A 20882-nucleotide genomic window follows, 5' to 3' on the forward strand; every position below is an offset into this window, starting at 1 on the left:
AGAAAACAATAAAAAAGGTAAACAAAATGATTACCCTTGGATTTGGATAGTTGATTACGATTAAATTGTTTGATTACCACGACGATTAAAAGTTAATTTAAATGATTGATAATCTAAATACCAATGACAATTAAACTGGTAACCTGGTAATGACCTTAATGGTTAACAATTTAAAAGGAAGCAAATAAGTTTATAACCAACAACAATTTAGAGAGGGAAAAAAGTTACAATCAATGATTAACCTTAACACTTAAATACACTTTGATTGTTAAAAGTTAATTGTTGTCACTCTCTGTAATTAACTAAACTGACAACAATTTTCTGCTTCTCAAACAGTAATCAAGTAAACACCATCATCATCATCATTAACTAATCATCAATTGCTTTCACTTTTTTCACTTTTCCATTTTCAATTGTAAACCTTAATGATTAAACCATTAAGCAAAAAGACAACGAGTGATTAACTAATGATAATGACATCGAGATTTTAACAATGATTAAGAAATTCAGATTCAACAATTGAATAGATATCTAAGTTAATCAGTTAATCTTTACATAATAAAATTGTAGTTAATCAGTATCACAGAATCACCATCAGCTTAATGATTAAAACACGAACAATGATTTGATTGAACAATCAAAAACTGGACACTCAACCCGCCAAGATGAAAACATTGTTATTAAATCATTATCACCTGATTGTTGTTCATATACATATATCGTTAATCATGTATCATCTTTGTAACAATTAACATTCTTAGTGTATCAATAACTTAATCATTATCATCAAGAATCATTAATAATAATAATAATAACTTTCCAAATGAAGCAAAGAAACATCAACATGAAAATTACATGGAATCTGAAAATTTCCTGAAAATTTTCACTTCGTCAGATAAATAATATTATTCCGATCACAAAGGTGCCTATTTCAATATCATTAACTATCATCATCATCATCATCATCATCTCATCATTCTCACACCTTCATCTTCATGATGAGATGAATAGATGAGATTCCCGGTAAAGATGAAAATAAAATCTGAAGATTCCAATGTAATAAATATCAATAATAATCTCGTTAATGTTTGTGTGTGTTTTCAACCTGTGAGGCCATTTAATGATGATGATGATGATGATGATAATCATCATCTATTGCTTATCATTATCATCTTCCATGTGAATTTGTTGATAGGTTATAAAGGTAAAAACTCATTACTATTATTATCTGGCGTTTCCCCCTGATATTTATCATGAAAATTGAGGAAACAGAAATGAATAAGATCAGTAAGAAAAAAAAGTTTTCTAAACATAAAAAAAACACGAAAAACTTGTTTACTTTTTTTTTGCTGTTCATCATCAACACATGATAATCATTTTCATGATACTATTTGTTTACTTATTACATGATTCATGTTATATTTTTTTTCTCATTGTTTCTGTTATGTGAAAACAAAAGTTAATCATTGAAACTAAATTTTCTGTTGATCACAATTATCATTCATTCAGTTACGATGAACAATCAATGAATCATTTTCATGTGAATGGGAATTGAAGGTTTGTCAAGAAAAAGAAGTAAAATTTTTTTTCTCTTCCATCACTTTGATTATAATTCTAATTGTGATTCTAATTCTGAATTAGAAACAATGATTTTCATGAGTTATCATGGAGATGAAGATGATGATGATGATGTTGATGATGTGAAGATGATAATGATTATTGTAATGGTAATAATATTAATTGTTTGAATAAAGAGTCAATGAAATCGTTTCTGAATCAATTGAAATTGAAATTGACTTGAAACTTTCTCATAGTAATTAAGTTAACATTTTCAGCCATCAATTGAAATTTATATTTTCTTGATTACTATTCAAATTGTTATTATTATACAAAGGGTAATAAAAGATTAATAATTGTTAATTAATCTTGTTAAGCATTAAATTGTCAGATCATTGATCCTAAATTAAAGTCTAATTGTCCAGTGAAATGATGAAATTGGTCAACATGATTTGGTTACTTGTTAGCTTGACACTTTCCACAAGTTGAACAATTTAAATATTGGACAGAACTGAATTACAATTATGAATTAGCTAAATTTAACCTGATAATTGTAACAATATATATTAATGATTGTCAATTTTTACAGATTCAGTAAATCGTTCAGTATGTTAATTGTTAACTGGATCAATTGATTACTCATGTAATCATGTGAAATCATTTTCTCCATTGATGAAATCGTTTCAGAACAATTTAGTTAATTTTTATTGTTAGGAAATGTTGTTCGCGTCACAATTAACTGATTGCGTGCCAATGATTCAATTTAATCATTGATTATCATGATTACAATTATTTTCCTCCATTATTATTGTAATGATGATCAAGAAAATCGAACCGAATTGAAAAGAAGCGCGAAAACTTTTTCTCTTTTTTTGAAAAGTTGATTAACTTTTGGTGACAATTGACAATTGAGAATCTCAATCACACACAATTGTAATTACGATAATCATTGATAATTTGTTATTCTATTAATAAATCAACTGGATCACCTTTCTGAAAACTAGAGCAATAAGTTAATTGTGATGACCAATAAATTGGATTAAAAAAGTTTTCGTCAACAATCAATTCGTAACACTTTGCTCACTATTAAAGTCTAATTGTTACAATTTAAGTTACAAAAATTGAATATTCAATTGTCTCTAATTGTGAATGATGATTAAGAAAACAATCTAATGATGAAACTATTATTTTTAAACCATTTCCGTAATTAACTGTTGATTTGAATTACAATTAACCAGGATTGAGTTTCATTTACAATGATAACAATCAATGAAGACACAAAGTTAAACAATTGAACAATTAACTTAATTACTTTTACTCATTGATGTTTAACTTGATTACTTTTGTTAATTAACAAACAAAAACATTAACAATTAGCAAATTAGCTTTTACAATTTAAATTAAATTTAAAAAAACGTTTTTTTTCATTGTTTTTCAATGAATTAATTTATTATGAAAACAATGAACAAATTAAAAGTTAAATTGTTGCTAAAATTAAATTATGATTTGATTAAAAACTGATTGTGGTCAAGGGCAAGGTTAACTAATTGTCTTCCATCAACAATTAACTGTTTTAATTTAATTGTCAGTAGCTTTGGTCTCCAATCAATAAATGAAAATTTAGTTTTCATGTTGATTGTTGACTGATTTGGTTCAATGAACTAACCATAAACGATTGATAGTTAATTTAAATTGCTGATTAAATTGACAAAAAGTTACAATTTTGATGAGCATGGTTAAAGTTGAACAATTAACAACAATCGTTATATTAAATCAAGATTAAATTGTTACCAGCATGATATTGATCAACATTTTTTCATGATTATCGTTGAGATTCATGATCAGTCCTTTGACTTTTTTTATATTCATAACAATTTAATATTATTCAAATTCCTGGTGAGCAATCAAGGATTGATACAGAAATCAGAATCGCAAGTTAATCTACAATTAACCTTGAATTTAACAATCAGGAAGCAGATTAACAATATCATGATCAACAATCAATTGACAAACAATTGGTTGACGATATATTAAAAAAGTTAATCATCAAATCAATCAAATTATAATTATAATCATGATACAAAGATTAACGAGACAACAAAATTTTGAATTCAACAATCAAATTAACTGTTGTTGTTGTTGTTTAAATAGAAACAATCAAAACAGCCAAAAAAGTTGATCAACTAATTAAAATTAAAGTTTAAAGATGATGATGATGATGATGAAAATACAGTAATTAACTGATACGGATTAACTAACAATTAAACTAAATGAACCAGTTGATCAACATTTGATTAAATCGGTTGGTCTCATTTTTAGGTTAACCAAAATGAGACCAATATTATTTAATCATTGTAATGACATTGGGAATTAGATTTGATTGTAACCATGATGATCATGATCAAGACAATACTTTAACAATCAAGAGCTGAAAAAAAATCAATTGATTGTCATTGTTTTTGCCAGAAAATGAAGCTTTTTTTATATCCTTCATCTTAATCATGAGATTAAGAGCTTGGGATTAATATCTGGATTTGTAAGAGAAAAAAAGTTTAATCAACTTTTTGATTCTCATCGAAAGCCACAGAAATCATCATCATCTTAATCATAACAATCAAATTTAATCACTATCATCATCACCAAAACAATCAAAAATAAACAGGACAACAGGATTTATCATATAACCATTTGATCAACTTTGTTTTACTTTTTTTCCGTTTCTCAATCAATTTATAAATTGTTGTTGAATTTTGATTGTTACCAGGAAAAGATGATTAAGGATTTCTGTTGATTATTAATTGTAATTGCATGGATAAGATGATATTAGGATGATAAATCATCCAGAAAGAGTGTTAATCAATATGAGAATTGTTAATTGTTATCAATTTTTTTTCCTATTCTTATCCTTTAATCAGAAATTTATTAATAATTGTTTGTTGTTTGTTACTCATCAAATTGTATTACTTGATAATCATCATCAAGTTAATTGTAAGCTACTTGTTGATGAATCTTTGGTTAATCATGATTAAAGTTGATCACAATTAAATTGGTGTAAATTGGTGGGTAAATTAATAATTTTTTTCCGAGTAACAATTAACTTGTTGATTAGTTATTGATGACTACAATTGGCTGATTCCACTTTGTAATTGATGGTTTACAATTAATTGGTATTCAATGTTGGTCAACCAGAAATTTAACACTTATGGTTTGTTAATTGTGATCAACATAATCATCATAAATCAAGGTTGATGATAAAATCACAATTAAATTAAACCCATTGATTGTTGTTTTGAAATCAAACGTAAAGGTAAAATAACAACAACAGATTAATTGATTAAATTAACTTTAATTGGATTGGATTTTCATTGATTAATATAAATCCTTTACAGTTGAAACCGTTAACACTGTTACTTTTTAGTTTGATTGTTGTTGTTGTTGATTAAAAAGATGAGATTAAGATTAACAATCAGTGAACCAATTGATTGAAATGAAAATCAATTGATTACGGAGATAAGTATAACCAATATTTAGTTACTATTAAACCTTAATTGTGAACCTTAATTGCTGTAAAATTAACTTTCAAATGGTATAACAATTTGTCCAAAAATTTTCGTTATTTCAACTTCTCAATACAAACGGAATAACTAATTGTCAGGTCAACTTTGACAATTAAAGGTAAATTGTGATGTAACAATCAATACACTAATTTATACATGAAACTTTAAATTGAATTGGATAACAATTAATTGTCTTGATTAACCATTCAATCATATTGACTGTTTATCCGTAGGAATGAATAATAACTTAGATATGGTAGATTGGACTTGAAAAAGACACACTTCAAATGCCTCAGGTAAACAATAAGATGATATGATGATGAAGATAATTTTTATCATCATGAATTTACCTGTTCGAATGGTTCAAGTTGACTGAATTTCAGGGAAAAACTTTTATTCTAATTCCTTAAGAGTTTCTTACTAAAATCCATAAAAGAATTCAACTTTTTTTCTGATAATTTCTGCATCTTCATCCATATCATCATCATGTTTTCCTATCATCCGATTGTTTCATCATCTTCATGATTATCATAATTTCTGTTATCGGCAAGTATTCATAGACTTATTGTTCAGCGACAATTAAGAAAACTCAATTAGGCACAAACATTAGTCAATTATGATGAAATTAGATTGGACACAAAGGTTGAGTTTTAACATGAAGGTTATAAAGGTGAAACAAAATTGATTGTGCTGGGTGTTTTTTTAACTTTTACGGACGTTATTAGTAGAAAACGTCCTTGAAAAATTTCTAGTTTTCAAAAAGTTCTTCAAATGACCTTTAAGTGCGTTTTATCATGAATAACCTTTATGACCTTGACATAGAAATATGACAATTGAGTATCGGTCAAACTTCCATAGACGAAATATGGACCTTATCGTTCAAGTAGTTTTTGAGTAATCGTGAAAAGAAAACCAACAAAATAGCTGAATTGCCCTGTATAATTTATGCTTTATTTTCCTTTCCGTTTTCGACTCTCTTTTTTCGTTCCAAGGACCAGAAAATTTGGTAACTGAGGTCCTAAGTCGAGGTGGTTTTCGACTTTTGGTTACAGTGACAATCAGGCTCAAATTATTTAATCCTTCTATACGTTTGGTCTTTTCGGTGAACCAATTGTAATCAATGACCAAGTTCTCAATCTTTTGCGCCAGTTCTTATTAAAGAATCCTAGTTTCTATCAAGAAATCATCAATCAAGGAGTTGCTGCATTGGTGAAAATCTTCTAAACACTGTACCGAGCATTATTTGGAATTGAAAGCAATACGGACTCCAAGGTCATGAATTGTTCGTAAAGTCAACCAAGACTCACTGAATAGGAAAAGTAACCTATTTGAAAAAAGTTCGAGAAAAGTTAAGAATAAATCTCCAGTTAATCTTTCTCGAAACATGAATAAACATGACTTAATTTGATCTGATTTTCACGCTGCCATCGCTTTTTATTCATCAAATCAGTTGAAGTTGAATTAACTTTAGGATAATTTTTGTTTAGTTGTTTCGATAAGGAATAGGTACAAGTTTTCGCTATGATAAATTTGGTGTCACTATCATGGGTCATCATGTACTATCATGGGTATACAATTCATCACTGATCATAAGCAATAGTGTCCTCTGGTCATCGTGATTCATTGAATCATTTTCTTTCTTTACTTTTAGTTCATTTCTCTTGATTCTGATTCTTCATTTCGGAAAAGTGTTAACCTACAGCGATCAAGTTATTGTGTATATATTTCTAATCCTCTATATCTGAGATCACTTCATGTTTTACAATGTACTTTTTTTGGGAGGAACTACTAGTATTTCCGTACGAAAAAGCGTCCGGGTGTCTCTTTCCTAACGTAGCCTTTGGATTCGGGACCCGAATTTCGGGTGTAGTTACTTTACTCATTACTCATTTTGCAGAGAAAAGTGTTGGTATCCAATAGTCAAATATCGGGTCCATTGGTTCTCGAGATATTGAGACAAACGTGCGTAAAAGTTAAAAAACGTCCAGTACTGTAAGAGTAAATTGTCAATTGATTGGACATCCAGTCGCAAGAGATTTGTCTTTGGGAAAATTAGGTTCAGCAAACAACAATTAGATAATCAAGACATTATTGACAAATTCAAATTACGTTTGAATCTCAAGGAAAACTTAAATTTCTAATCATGATTAAAAATCAATAACGATGAGTTTTCATATTTGAACAATTCATATATTTCTCAATATAGCAGTAATTGCACCAATTAAGAGGTCAATCAATTCAGTGATTAATATGAAACTGATTAATTTACTTGATTATTTACCGTTTTGTCTTGTAAACAATTTAGAGCAACAATTAATTACTTTTTCTTTTTCTTTATCAATTAACATTAATCAACTTTTTTTTCTATCGTTAATTGTTAACTAATCGTAATGATATTTTTATCTGTGGCTTGTGGTGTAATTAAAAGGGAGAGATAATGATTTAATAAACTTAATTTTCTTGATTACTTTGGTTATTACCTGATTGTAATTAACAAATTCAATATTAAATCAGATCAAGATTATCAAGAAGAAGAAAAAAAATTAATAATCTTAATCACAATCAGTGAGTGAATTAGTCTCAAGTGAATTAGGTCAATTTCAAGGTTTGTAACAATTAAAAACTTTTGATTACAAATTGATTGGTCGTTTGATCATAATTGCTGCTAGCAAAATGATATTTAATCATCGACAATCAAGAATTTAGTTAATTGCAAACAATTTAACTCTATTAATAAAACTAATAACTATTAGATTAACTTGACATATCATATTAATCACATTGATATTATATCATCATATTACTTTTAATTGTCGAGAATCAATTTTTTTAGTTAATTAAACTTCCAATGTCCAGAAAAATTAATCACTATTAAGTGTCAATCAATAACAACAATTAACTATCAATACACACCTTAATTTAATCACAACAACTTTTAATGATCACCTTTCAATTGATTCAAGTTACTTGTTGCCTTAACAAATCATCATACGATTAAAACTTAATTGTTACTATTAATATTTAAATCTATTTCCTGATTATCCATTGATCATCAATACTTAATCCAAATCAGACTCACAATCAACTAATTGTTTAAATCGTAGATGAAAAATGAAAGGAGAGCAAAAAAATCAAATCAATTTATCTTTCTAATTCTGTTGACAATTAACATTTACAGTTAAGAAATACAAAAAAAAACAAATAGGAAACAATTTAGAATTGCCCTGAGCAATTTGATTAACTAATTACGATTGATCAACCTTAGCTAATTGTAATTAAAAGATTGAAAAAGGTAACAAATTAAAATCAAATCAATAAGATTAAATATTCAAACGCTATTAATAATTTAACAGGTTTCATATCAGTGATTGTATTGAATTTAAAACTAATTGGGAATCGTTTAAATTGCTTCATTTAACTAATTGTCACAATTCAAGTTGATTTAGTTTCTCATGTTGACACTTATCAAGTGTCAAAATGAAACAGTTTTTTGTTTCAATCCCTTAATCCTTGCGGCAATCAGATTATCATAATCACCTTTATTTTCATCATCTTCAGTAATTCATCATAAAAGGTTTTGTCTTCATCAACATCATGGCGATTAAAATGCCTCAGGCTATAAGATGACAGAAAAAAACAAATTTCATCTTCAATTTCATTGTTTTAAGACTTAAATCATTCAAATTTTAAGAGAGAAGGAGAAAAAGTTTCAACTAATTTACTTTAAAAATATTAATCAGCGATACAATTAAGAGAGATGAGCTTGTAATTAAGATGGATACACACAAATAGATTAGAGAAATTTGGACTGATTAAATTGTTGAGAAAAGAAGAATCAAATTAAATGAATAGTTAAGCATGACAATTAAATGATAAAGGTAAATTGTTGGATAATTACAACTAATTGTTGACATAAAATTGCAAAACATTGAGTTGATTTTCAATAGCAAAGGTTCATGATGATTGAAAATCAGCTATTAACTAATTAAATTGCACAATCAAGAGGATTGATAAACAGTAATTAGCTTAACAATTGTCAAAACTAATTAGCAACAAATAAATTCAAGCCTATAACTGAATTAATAATTTTGATACGAAAACAAAAAACTAACACAATGATGGAGGTAAAAACAATAATAGTTAAGATTAACCTTCTAATAGATGGTAATTAACACAGAGATTAAGATGATAATCAACGACAAGAGAAGGTAACAATTAACTTAAAATTGAATCACCTAACACAGGTAAGAGGTAAAAGGTCATGAGAAAGTTAATCAACTAATATACATCAAGAAAATAACTGAGCCCATGATTACCTTTGAAAGGTAATATTATTTGAAAACTTTTCTTAGGTAATTTTGGTAAAGATTAAATTTTCTTCAATCTTTGAATCTTATTAACCCATAATGAAGGATAATCACAGGTAATAGGTAACCAAAAATTAAGATTATCTTCAGTTAACAGTTGAATATAATCACAGGTAAGGTAATACTATTAAGGTGTAAGTGTTGTTTATGTGAGTGTAACTTTTGTTCATAATTAAAGGTTAACCTTATAATCATTAGCACTTTCGATCCGATTATTGATTAACATTGTGAGTATTTTTCTTTACATCGGTTCTTACCTTTACTCCTCCCTTATCATCATCATCATCATCTCTTTGAACTTTACTATTAGTTTGAAATGATAATGATAATGTTGAAAATCAGCACCAATGCAGGTTCAACCCTTAGCACCTTAAAAGTAATACTAATCGATAGACACTGAATAATATCAACCAGGAATTCACTGTGGGTCCTAAATAATAGATGAGGATGAGAGAGAGAGAGAGAGAGGGAAAAGTCAAGGTGAGTCAATGAACTTCTCAATGTATTAGATTACAAAAGGAAAAGTAAAAAAGAGGAGAAAATAATATTCCAGGTAAGATTTCAATGGATAACCTGTTGTTACCTGTTTTCTTTTTTCTCTCTTCATCATCGTCTTCTTTTATCTTTCTCTCTCTTCTTTTCATCTTCATCTTCTTCTAATCTATTATTGTTTTTTTTTATTCGTGACCCTCTTTTACCTTTCATCTCTCCCTTTATCTTTGTTTCTCCCTGGAGGATCATCACCTATGATAATGATGACGATGATTATGTCAAAGTATCAAAGTAATGGTAAAAGTTACCTGGAGACAATAATTACAATGAGAGATGAAGACTAGAAAGTCAAATAGATTGACAATTAACTTGATACTTTGTTTTGGATAAACAAGGGGGAGTTGATGATAATGATGATGATGATGATGATGAGAATAGAAATGATGGAGAAAAGTTTATTATGTGAAAAGAAGAGTAAGAGAAAGTAGAGAGAGAGAGAGAGAGAGAGAGAGAGAGAGAGATGAGGATGAAATTAGCTAATTATTCATTGGGAAGAAAAGGAAAACAAACAGGATAAGAACTCATTGTTTACATGGAAAGAGAAATGATGATGAAGATGATTCTTATAGCCATGATGATGGAGATGAAGATGAGTGTGAAGATAAGAATTAAAAAGGATATGAAGAGAGAACCAGGTAAGAATGGATGATAAGAATGAGGAGTAATAAAGAAGAAGATTAAAAGAAGAGAGAGAGGGAGAATAGAACTTTTCTTCAATATCTTCTTCTTCAGAAATGGGCGAGGAAAAAGATAAGTGATGAAGATGAAGATGAGAAGATTATGAAGATGATGTGAAAGATTCTCTCTCTCTATCATCATGATTCTGATTCTAAAATTATCTCTGAATATTCATGAGTTTCTCATAGACTCTTCCAGGTAATACTAATCAGAATCACCATCTACCTTTATCATAATGAACCTCATCTTAATCATCATCATCGTTATTGTAACAATTAAACTTTGCCCATTTTCATTGTTTAAAATTAAGCTATTAAAAGTGATTAAAAAATGGGTAATTTGGTTAAAAGAATGAAAAAATTCAATGATCAAAACGATAATCCTTAATCATGATCATTAATCGTCATAATCATTGATTAATCAGCCAAACTAAACAAAATTACATTAATTGTGAGGGTAATAAATAGATTAGTATTTAAAACTTGTTGATTGTTACAATATATCAAGATTATCATAATTAATAGTTGATTAGTTAAATTTTTTAGGTTTAAGGTAAAGTTTTGATTGTACAAATGATTATGATGATGTAAAAATAAATCAGCTGACAATCAACAATTAACTAAACATTTAACAGTCAACAATAAGGTTCAATATTTTTACCTGTCGTGTTGATTGATTGTTATCAGAAATTAACTGTCAATTATTTAATTTTTTGACAAGTTGATTAACATGAAATATGTAAATAAACAATAACCATTTGTTTAATTGTTGTTTTCTTGATTGTCTTGATTATAGAAATAACTTTCTAATGATTAAAATAACTTGTTAATTTAAATGATGCCGATTATTAATTCCTAATGACAATTAATTGTTTCCCTTTTTTATTCAATTAAACTTCAAGTTCAATATCCTGCCAATTGGAAAATCAATTGATTGTTGAAAGTTAAATTGTTACCAATAATTAATAAGTGTAAATACACAACATGTTGAGAGAGAAATCAAACAAAGTGAGACTTTAATTGTAATCAAATTTAACTATTACAATCAACTAATTGTTGTTATTATTACATCGGATTGGCGAGTAAATTTCCCCTTGGCAATCAAAAGTAATTAATGAAGAAAAAATTTTCACCATCAAAATTTTAATGGTAACAATTAAAATCTTTCAATTCATTTTCCAGTTAATTATAAATCAACAATCAACAGCTAATGATAAATACAATGATAATCAACAGAAATCACCATTGTAATGAAAATAGTTAACAATAGTTACCGCTGACAATTAATTAACAATTAAATTTGACAACAGTCCAAGCAACAGGGAGGAGATGAGCATCAATGAGTCAATTGCAATTTACTTATGATGATAAATTAACACAACAATTAAATCTGAATGTGTTTCTTAATCAACAGATTATTACATCAACAATTAACATCATCCTTTTGTGAGATTTTCATTTTCATGGTGGAAAAAAAAACTTTGTTGACTTTTTTTCACACTCGAAGATGAAGAAAGCAAAAAATTAAATGCTCAACCTCTCATCATCATCATCATCATCTTTTAGCATCCTCATCATTTGGAAATGTTAAGAGCAAATATTAAGTGAATTATTTCCGTTGGCGTGAAATGATCAGTCCAGGTAAGGAAAAAATTTACAGGTAAATTTTTCAGTAGAAAAGAATAGAATAGAAAAAGAAAGAAAAAAAAAAGAAAAGAACATTAAATTGGTGTGTATTGTGTAAATTTCTTATGCAACGTAAGATTATTGAAAGAAAACAAGCAAACCCATGATGATGGTGACTGTTGTTGATTGTTTACAAGATGATTGTCGGGATTTTTAGGTGGAGATTCAGGTAAATTTATATATATAAAGTAAAGAAAATGATGAAGAAAAAAAAAATAACATTGAAAGGATGATGAATAACAATGAATGTGAATACCATGATTCCTGGTGTAAAATTGAGCCAGAAAAAGTTTTAGGTGGACCCCAGGTAAATGAATCAGCCCAGAACAGGTAACAATCAAGGTGAATAGGGAAAAGAGTCTTTAAGACAATTTAAGAGGGAGTCTACTAATTCTTGTCATTGAGAGAGGACTTTTTTTTTGTAGAATAGAAAAAAAGAAACTCTAATGATGATGATGATGATGATGAAGGAGGAGGAGTGGGAGTGGGAGGAGATGGATAATCTCGAGAAAAGATTGAGATGATTATGTGATTTTCTTACTTTTAAATTGTGATTACGAATTTCAAATTCTGAGTCTCTCTGGTTGATTATTAACTTTTAAATTATTATCACAATTAGATTGAAGATAAATTAGCATCATGATGAGGTTGATTATCTCTCAGTGATGTTGATCATTATTTTACTCTTCAAAATTGTCAAGGTAATTACAATGTTTCCCAAATTCTAATTGTTGGTCTAACTTATTATAAGAGAAATGTAATTAATTTCAATTGTAGAGCTTCAAATGTGTCACAATTAACTATTTTACCTTTCACTTTTCTGCTGTTTCCATTGACCAATGGTCATTATTTTACACCATTGGTAATAATATCATCTTAAGCCCGATTGTGATTAAATTGTACAATGATTGCTGATAACTAAATTGTTATCTGTTGTTTAGATATTGTAACACCTTTGATTGCAATTGAATCGCAATCAATTGTAAAAAAGTTGATTAGTGTGATTAAAGTCCAGTCATTGAATGGTAATTATCATTTGATATTAATTTTCACCTTTAAATTGTTACAAAAACACCGGAAATATGTATTAATATTATTTTAAATTGTCGTCGTAAACAATTTGCTATTAATCCTGAGGCTTAGTTTTGCTTGTTGTTGATTTCAATTAAGGTACAAAATTGCTGTTATTTTGTTGTTGTTGTTGTTGTGTCTCTCACTGTAGATACTATTGTCCTCGATGTAAACAAATGTGTAATAAATGATAATAATAATAATAATAATACAGGTAAATCAGGTAAAGGTAAGTCAAGATCCGTTTGATTCGCATCGATGAACCTTTAAGGTTTTGACTGGTTTACCTTTTTTATTATCAAGCATCATTCACTTTTTTTTTATATTATAAGAAATTAAATATTATTATCAATGTAACCGGGAGGGTGGATGATGATGATGATGATGATGATGATGGGATTGTTTCCTTGAGGCCAAACAGCCAAAGAAATATTAAATTCACGGTCAATGGAGATACACAAGATTGTGTTTATTGAGAGAGGAGGATGGAAACTGTATTGATGTATTAATATATTTATTGATAATTTTGTTGATGAAAAAAGAAAGGTAATGATTAAGGTCCAGTGTCAGTTATATAACAATTACCCAATGTGTATATATACTGGTAACATCATCTACCTGTGACCCAGATTATGTGACTGGTCAACAGGTAAGCAGAAATTATTGTTTATATAAAAGTAAACATGAATTTGGATAAACAAATTATATTAACTATTTCATTCATCATCTTGTCAGATTATGATGAGGATGATGATGATTGGGAGGAGGAGATAATGTTAACTTGTCAATTGCTTAACTGACCATTCAAGATTCAGGCTAATTATTATTCAGTAATTTTAATTTTAATTTTCCAATTTGCATTTTGAATCAATGTCCAGCCTGAGAGAGAGAGAGGGAAAGAAAAACAAAAGAAAGGTAATGTCCAAGAATAGGTAATTTTGTGAATGATGGACCTTTAGTTTTCCAAGTGTAAACCTTGACCAGTTTGTTAAATTGTTTGCCAGTTAATCAGTTGCTAAATTTGTTAATCGGTTGATTGTTTTTTAAATGATTTAAAGTGAACAGAAAAGTGAGATAAATATGATTACCTGTTTGTCCGAGAATTGAAACTCTTTTAAAAGGGATAAAGTGACCGACTTTGATTACTCAATTTGAACAGGTAAAAATTGATTCGAATCAGTTAATTTGGTCAATATTGAGTAAGAAAAAGATACAATATCTTACCTGTTGACTATCAAACCATCAACAGGATCAGTGTCAAAAGTAAACACACTTGATAGGATTATTTATATTTTTTTTTATTCGCCATCATCTTCATCAAACCAAAGCATCTTCCAAGTTATTATATGTATTATATGAAGAAAAAAAAAATGTCGAACAAAATGTTTAGAATAGAACAAAAAAAAAGTTTCGAAAGTTTTTTTTTCTTCTTCTTCTTCTTCATGGTTCGATGTTGACATGATTTCGACCTGATCTTTATCATCTAATTAAGACGATTGTTGTTATTGTTTTTTTTTTCTCTTCGAATGTGTAACCTTGAATGTGGACATTTAGTTTATTATTGAAAGTTTTCATTAGTTGATTCAGTTTGGTGGATAATTAAGTCAACATGATTTAGTCAATCGATTGATAAACTTTGATACTCATCACGGATTTGGAAATGACCATTAGAAAACTAGATGATTTCTGTTAATTGTTTGATAATTAACGATGATATTTATATTGTTCAATATGGTTAATTTGATTACTTTAGACGGGCAATTAGCAATCAAATTAAATAAGTAACAGACCTTAACGTCTGGTGGCATCAATCAATTTACTTTGTATTAAATTGTTACAAGTGAATAAGAAAAAATCAACTAATTGTTGTTGCACTTTGATTATGAATACAAGATTCACTTGTTTGATGATACAATTAAATTAACCTTTTCCCTTTGTTGCTGATTAATCAATGATGATGGTGATAATTATCTCTGTCTGATCTTCAAATTATTACAATTAAAGATGAGGATCATCATCATCTTCAGCGGAAATGAATTAACTAATTGTTGGACTGATTAAAATTCACAATATATATAAACCTTTGATTTTTGACCAGAAATCACTTTCACTTGAGTTGATCAAAGTATAACTTTAAATTGTCAATCAAATTGTGCAGTTAATACCAATTAGATAATCTAATCCCTCTACTAATCAATTAAACGATGAAATTAACACCGGTAATTATATTGTTTTTATCATTGTGCTTGACCACTTTAGGATCAGATGAAAATAAATCAAAAGCCGATGGACAATCAACTCCAGCTAAGGAATCAATTGAAACAACGGATTTAATGGTTTCGGAGACTCGACAGCCAAGGGTCAGTGTTTTTTACGTTTAATTTAGTTTAAATTGTCACCAATTTCATTCTAATTGTCCACTTTGTACTGCTACAGGTTCATCACCACCACCATCATCATCATCATTCATCGAAAGCGGGTAAATTGATTGGTTACGATTTTCGGCATTTTTCTATTATCACTATTATCGTTTTCGGTGCTGATATTTTCATTATCTATTTCCATAGGTCACCATTGGCATCATCACGGGCATGGACATCACCACAATAACCACCATCATCATGGTCACCATCATGTAAGTTTAATCAGAATTATTCTGATCACAATCAAAAATTTCACCGAAATCGTAAAAGTTTCATGTCCTGATAAACTTTTGTCTCTTCCTCTATTGCAACTGGTCATCTTAGGGTCATCATCACGGTCACGGTAAGTTTATCAATCTAATAATCATTAATCAAAACAAAACGAAAGTCAAAAAGTTACAATTTAAAAGTTTCAAATCGATTCATTAATCTAAACAAAAATCGCAAATCAATGTTACCATTCAGAACTTACAACCGATGGTTGTAAATTTTCAGTCTCAATTAAGCTTCTGATTAACAATCAGCTTAATTGAGACAGACAATTAACATGAATCAGTAGTAAAATAAACAAGTTATTAGTAGATTATGTATCAACAATTAAATCACGTATACGCAACTCTTTACAATAGTTTCTTTGTAAGTCTAGAACGAACTGAATTAACTTGAAATGACGTTAATTGTGCCCTTGAAATGATTGATTACAAATTTCCAGGTAACTTAATCTATTGAATAGTTTTCTAGATGAAATTATTATTTATATTAGTATGAAGAAAAGATAAACAAACTAACAACAATTTGAGTTAATTGTTAGGCAAATGACATTTCAAGAATATTATTATTCATGTTTCCATGAAATTTATCAATGAGATTACATGAGAAAGATGATTGAAATTATTTCATCATGTGATGAATCACAAGACTCAGCGAGTGAGTAAACAGAATAATAAAATTGAAGATAAGGATGATAAGGATGATGAGTCTCATTCTCTATCAGGTTTTCATATAAATTGATTGTTTCCAATTGAGTTAAATTCACTTGATAATTTTGTGTCTCTGTGCTGAAATTTTGCTTCTGGTTAACCATTTTAAACTATTGATTGTTTTACTCGGTGAAATTTTTATATTCAATTGTTAATTGTTAATCAAAAGTGTTGATTGTTAAGCAAAGAAAATGGCTGAAAAATTAACTAATGATCTTGAAAATCTTAATGTTAACAACGATGATTGTGTTACCCTGGAAGAGACAATGATTGAGGAAATTGTTGATTGTGATCAACCATCAACATCTAAATTGTTAGGGTGTAGAGGTAAGAATATCGATCACAATTTAGTAATATTAACAATTAGGAAAAACATAATTTATATTTCAGCTTAATTGAGATTCAAGTTTCTCGTTGACAATTAACTCAATCTCTTCCTGATGTAATCTTGGTTCCAATGATTTCGTGTTGATTTTAATTGCTGGAAAAATGTAGATGATTATTTTTAAAGGGAGAAAATTGTTTACAATTAGATTAATTGTGATTTAAGATAAATCAAATGAATTGAAATTAGAAATTTTCACCTTTCAATTGTAACTTTGGCTTTCGATTTGGATAATAATCAATCCCGTTAATCTTTCTGGTTGAACAAATGGATTAAAAATCATCAGAGAAGTACTTTGATTAATCCTTTCCCTTTCCTTTTTTAGCGAACAATTAATTAACTAATTTACTAATTGGGTTGTATGTTTTTCTTTTTCTTATTTTCTAACAGGTCACAAACATCACCACAAAATAAACATCACCATAAACATGGACATGGACACACTCATGGTCACAATCATGGACATGGTCATGATCATCATCACCATCATGGTAAGTTAATTATGTTTGAACAATCAGATCAATTTAATCAACTTGAGAATTCAATTATTGATCTAATGATTGTCATCTACAATGTTTCAGGTCATCATGGATGGCACGATGAAATGAGTGACCATCACCATGGTGGTCATCATGCTCATGGTCATCATGCTGGACACAAGCACGACCATGGACATGGACACAGCCATAAACATGGACATAAAAATGAGCACGGCCACAAACACGGGCATAAACATGGCCACAAACATGGACATGATCATAAACATAAACATGCCGATAAACATAATCATGAAGATATTCATGATAAGAAAATAATCAAAGTGATCAAGATTATTGATGCCGAGTAAACAATCAATGTTAACTCTGGTCAGCAAATGATCACATTGAAAAAAATGACCAATTGAAAGCCTGGTGCTTATTGGTTTTTGGGAATCTATTGGATATATAATTAAGTTAACATTATGTAATCAAGTTAATTTGGGTTAATCAATAAAATTTTTCTACTTGAATAAACAATCCTGTCAAATATTATTTCACTTTCTATTCCGTAAACATATAAAATTCATGTAACTTTTCAATATAATTAAGATATCAACAGTTTTTCTACTTAATTACCATTTAACAATTAAGACAAGCGAAGATTGAAAACCGTTAAATGGTTTAAAATTGAGGTAAATTAATTAATTATATACTTAAATGAAAATCCTTTTTGATGGTTAAAAGTATCCCGGATAAAGATGATAACATTGACCGAGAATAGTGTTGTTATTGTAAAGCTGAAAATGATAACAATTGATCAACTGATTATATCATTAACCTTGAAAATTAAGGTTAATTTAATTGTCCATCTTAGACAATTGAATTAATCTTGTTATCTTCATTGGATAAGATTATCTGTCCATTCCTGTGTCCAAAAAAGCTTTCAACTGTCCCATTGTTTTTGGCGTTTAGGTTGATCACGTTTTCAAAAGCCTAATAATTGTCGCTAATTTTTCCGGCTTTTGGTGACACACATTCAGCTCAGATCTGTTATTGTTGTTGTTGTTGTTGATGATGATGATGATAAAATTGTTGTTTACATTGCCAGCAAGCATTTAATCATTAAAAAAGACACTAAATTAGGGTGTATGCTTAATTACTGAAAAAAAGGTGAACTAGAGGCAGAAAAATCAGATTAATTAACTGTTTGTTCATATAAATACCTGATTGTTGATTTGATTTTCTTTATATTCTTCCTCTCCTGGAGAGACAAGTTCAATCGTAATTGAGATACAATCATCATCAATAAATAAATCGCCAATGGGGTTAATTGTAAATAAGTGTTGATTGTATAGAGAAAATAATAACTGATCATCAAATGACATCCATTTTTTTTCCATCATGTAACAAGAGATTTAAAGGTAATAATTATCATCACCAGCATCAGAACAAGAGAGATAATTTGTCTGCAATCAAAGAAAATTAAGAAATTGTCGAAAAATAAAAACAAATATTAATTACAATCATCTTGATATTAGAATGAGAAAAAAATGAAAACAATTTTTTTTTCAGAAAATATAACAAATCAAACTAAACGAATACACTTTACCTTCAATTGCTTAGACAATCCAATTAGACGCATATCAGGAGATCACAGGTAATCATTGGAATAGTAAAATTAGAAACAATCAATTAGTTAATCAGGTAAATTAACAATCAAAAAAAGAAAAAGAGAAAAACAAAACAATTAAGATTAGACATTTTCTTTGTCTACAAAAATCGCGCCAATTTTTAATTCCAAAGGGAGGGAACATTTTCAAAGAAAAAATTGTAACTGTTTATTTCTTCAATTTGATCAACCCTTTTATTTTTAATTTCACTTTTTTTTGTATCAATTGGATTAATTTTTAATTCTGATTGATTTGATTTTCTCTCATTTCTAATTGTTGACACATCCTGGTGGTGTTTAGTCACCAAGTGGATGGACTAATTGTCGAAACAATTAATTTTATGCTCCAGAAAATATAACAAACTCTTTGGGTAGGTTTACATTTGTCTCTCTTTATTATCCTTTTACTTTCATAATCAATTCAAAACGGTTAATTGTTGTTAATTGAATTACGATTGTTTTTTTTTGTTACAATATTAATCTTTTTCTTCTCTTCATTTTGATACAGGTACAAATCATCAACAATTTAACGTTTTAAATTTACCTTTTCTTTTACATCTCTTGTTAACATGGAGGAGATTCACTTACTTGTTGCTTTCTAATGAAGAGATTACAATAAGCGTTTAATTGAGTTACTCTTTGGGTTAAATTGTCTTCTTCTCAAGATTAATACAGTTGATCAACAAAATTATCATTATTTTGCTATTTCTATTGTAAAAGTAAGTGTTTAATTCATTTAAAAATGAGTTAAATTATTAACCGTTAAAAGAGCGAAATGTTTAATTTTAATCAACAACAACAACAAGAAAAACAATAGGCCTTAAGTGATGAGTTTATAAACAGTTGAACCCTTTTTGGTTAATTTGTTTTCATCTCTCATTTAAATTTGTATTGTTTAATTAATACAATTAGAGGAGATGAAAAAAATTAACCAACTACTCAACAATCAAGGTTTGTTGACTGTTTTTTTACTCTTTCTTTCAACTCAACATTTAAATGACACAAATTCACTTGATGATAATGAAGAGATGAGACTTGTTATTATTTTCTTGTTGATTGTTACTTAATTACGATATAATAGTTGATGATGATTATGATTTTTATATTTGATAATAATTTACCTTTCTGACCTTGGTTAAGCCTAAACATTTTTCCTTTTCATTTTTATTTATAGCTCATTCAAGATGGACATCACCGGACAGAGCGTTTATCATTATAATGGTGATGATACAATCTAATGAATAACTTAATTAAGAAAGGACAAGATTAAGATGGTTGACCTTTGATATGAACACACAAAGATGACCATTAGCGATTAGATGATATAATCTGACAATGATGAAGATCAAATTAATGACCAAGAGCTTGATGATATTAATATAAAGTGAAACAATATTGCCAACTGATGATAACAATTAACATTATGATTATGAACTTCCTCTCATTTGATCTTAATGGATTATCTTCTTACTATTGGAT

General features: G+C 28.3%; 2 protein-coding genes and 1 long non-coding RNA gene across 6 annotated transcripts; all 3 read left to right on the top strand.

Annotated features, from left to right (window-relative positions):
• The first annotated feature begins 15535 nt into the window (after positions 1-15535).
• On the top strand, positions 15536-16423 carry LOC128395802 (uncharacterized histidine-rich protein DDB_G0274557-like). Its single transcript, XM_053356287.1, has 5 exons — positions 15536-15827; positions 15904-15946; positions 16035-16102; positions 16215-16233; positions 16356-16423. The coding sequence occupies exons 1-5, from the start codon at positions 15672-15674 to the stop codon at positions 16421-16423; spliced, it is 354 nt and encodes a 117-aa protein (XP_053212262.1). The 5' UTR covers positions 15536-15671.
• Positions 16424-16903: 480 nt separating this feature from the next.
• Positions 16904-18264, top strand: LOC128395201 (uncharacterized histidine-rich protein DDB_G0274557-like). 4 transcript variants are annotated; one of them, XM_053355603.1, is made up of 3 exons: positions 16904-17197; positions 17646-17746; positions 17837-18009. In XM_053355603.1, the coding sequence occupies exons 1-3, from the start codon at positions 17062-17064 to the stop codon at positions 17861-17863; spliced, it is 264 nt and encodes an 87-aa protein (XP_053211578.1). In that variant the 5' UTR covers positions 16904-17061; the 3' UTR covers positions 17864-18009. The 4 variants fall into 4 exon arrangements, 3 of the variants coding, with proteins under 3 accessions (XP_053211578.1, XP_053211577.1, XP_053211576.1); XR_008326534.1 differs by having other exon boundaries at positions 16912-17545; XM_053355602.1 differs by having other exon boundaries at positions 16914-17197; positions 17261-17746; positions 17837-18264.
• A 1314-nt stretch (positions 18265-19578) lies between these two features.
• LOC128395203 (uncharacterized) lies at positions 19579-20858 on the top strand. The gene is made up of 3 exons (XR_008326535.1): positions 19579-19774; positions 19912-20122; positions 20578-20858. It is a non-coding gene; the product is annotated as an uncharacterized LOC128395203 (long non-coding RNA).
• The last annotated feature ends 24 nt before the right edge of the window (positions 20859-20882 follow it).

This window comes from Panonychus citri, unplaced genomic scaffold, assembly GCF_014898815.1.
Source record: "Panonychus citri isolate SS breed McGregor unplaced genomic scaffold, ASM1489881v1 Contig00141, whole genome shotgun sequence".
NCBI lineage: Eukaryota > Metazoa > Arthropoda > Arachnida > Trombidiformes > Tetranychidae > Panonychus > Panonychus citri.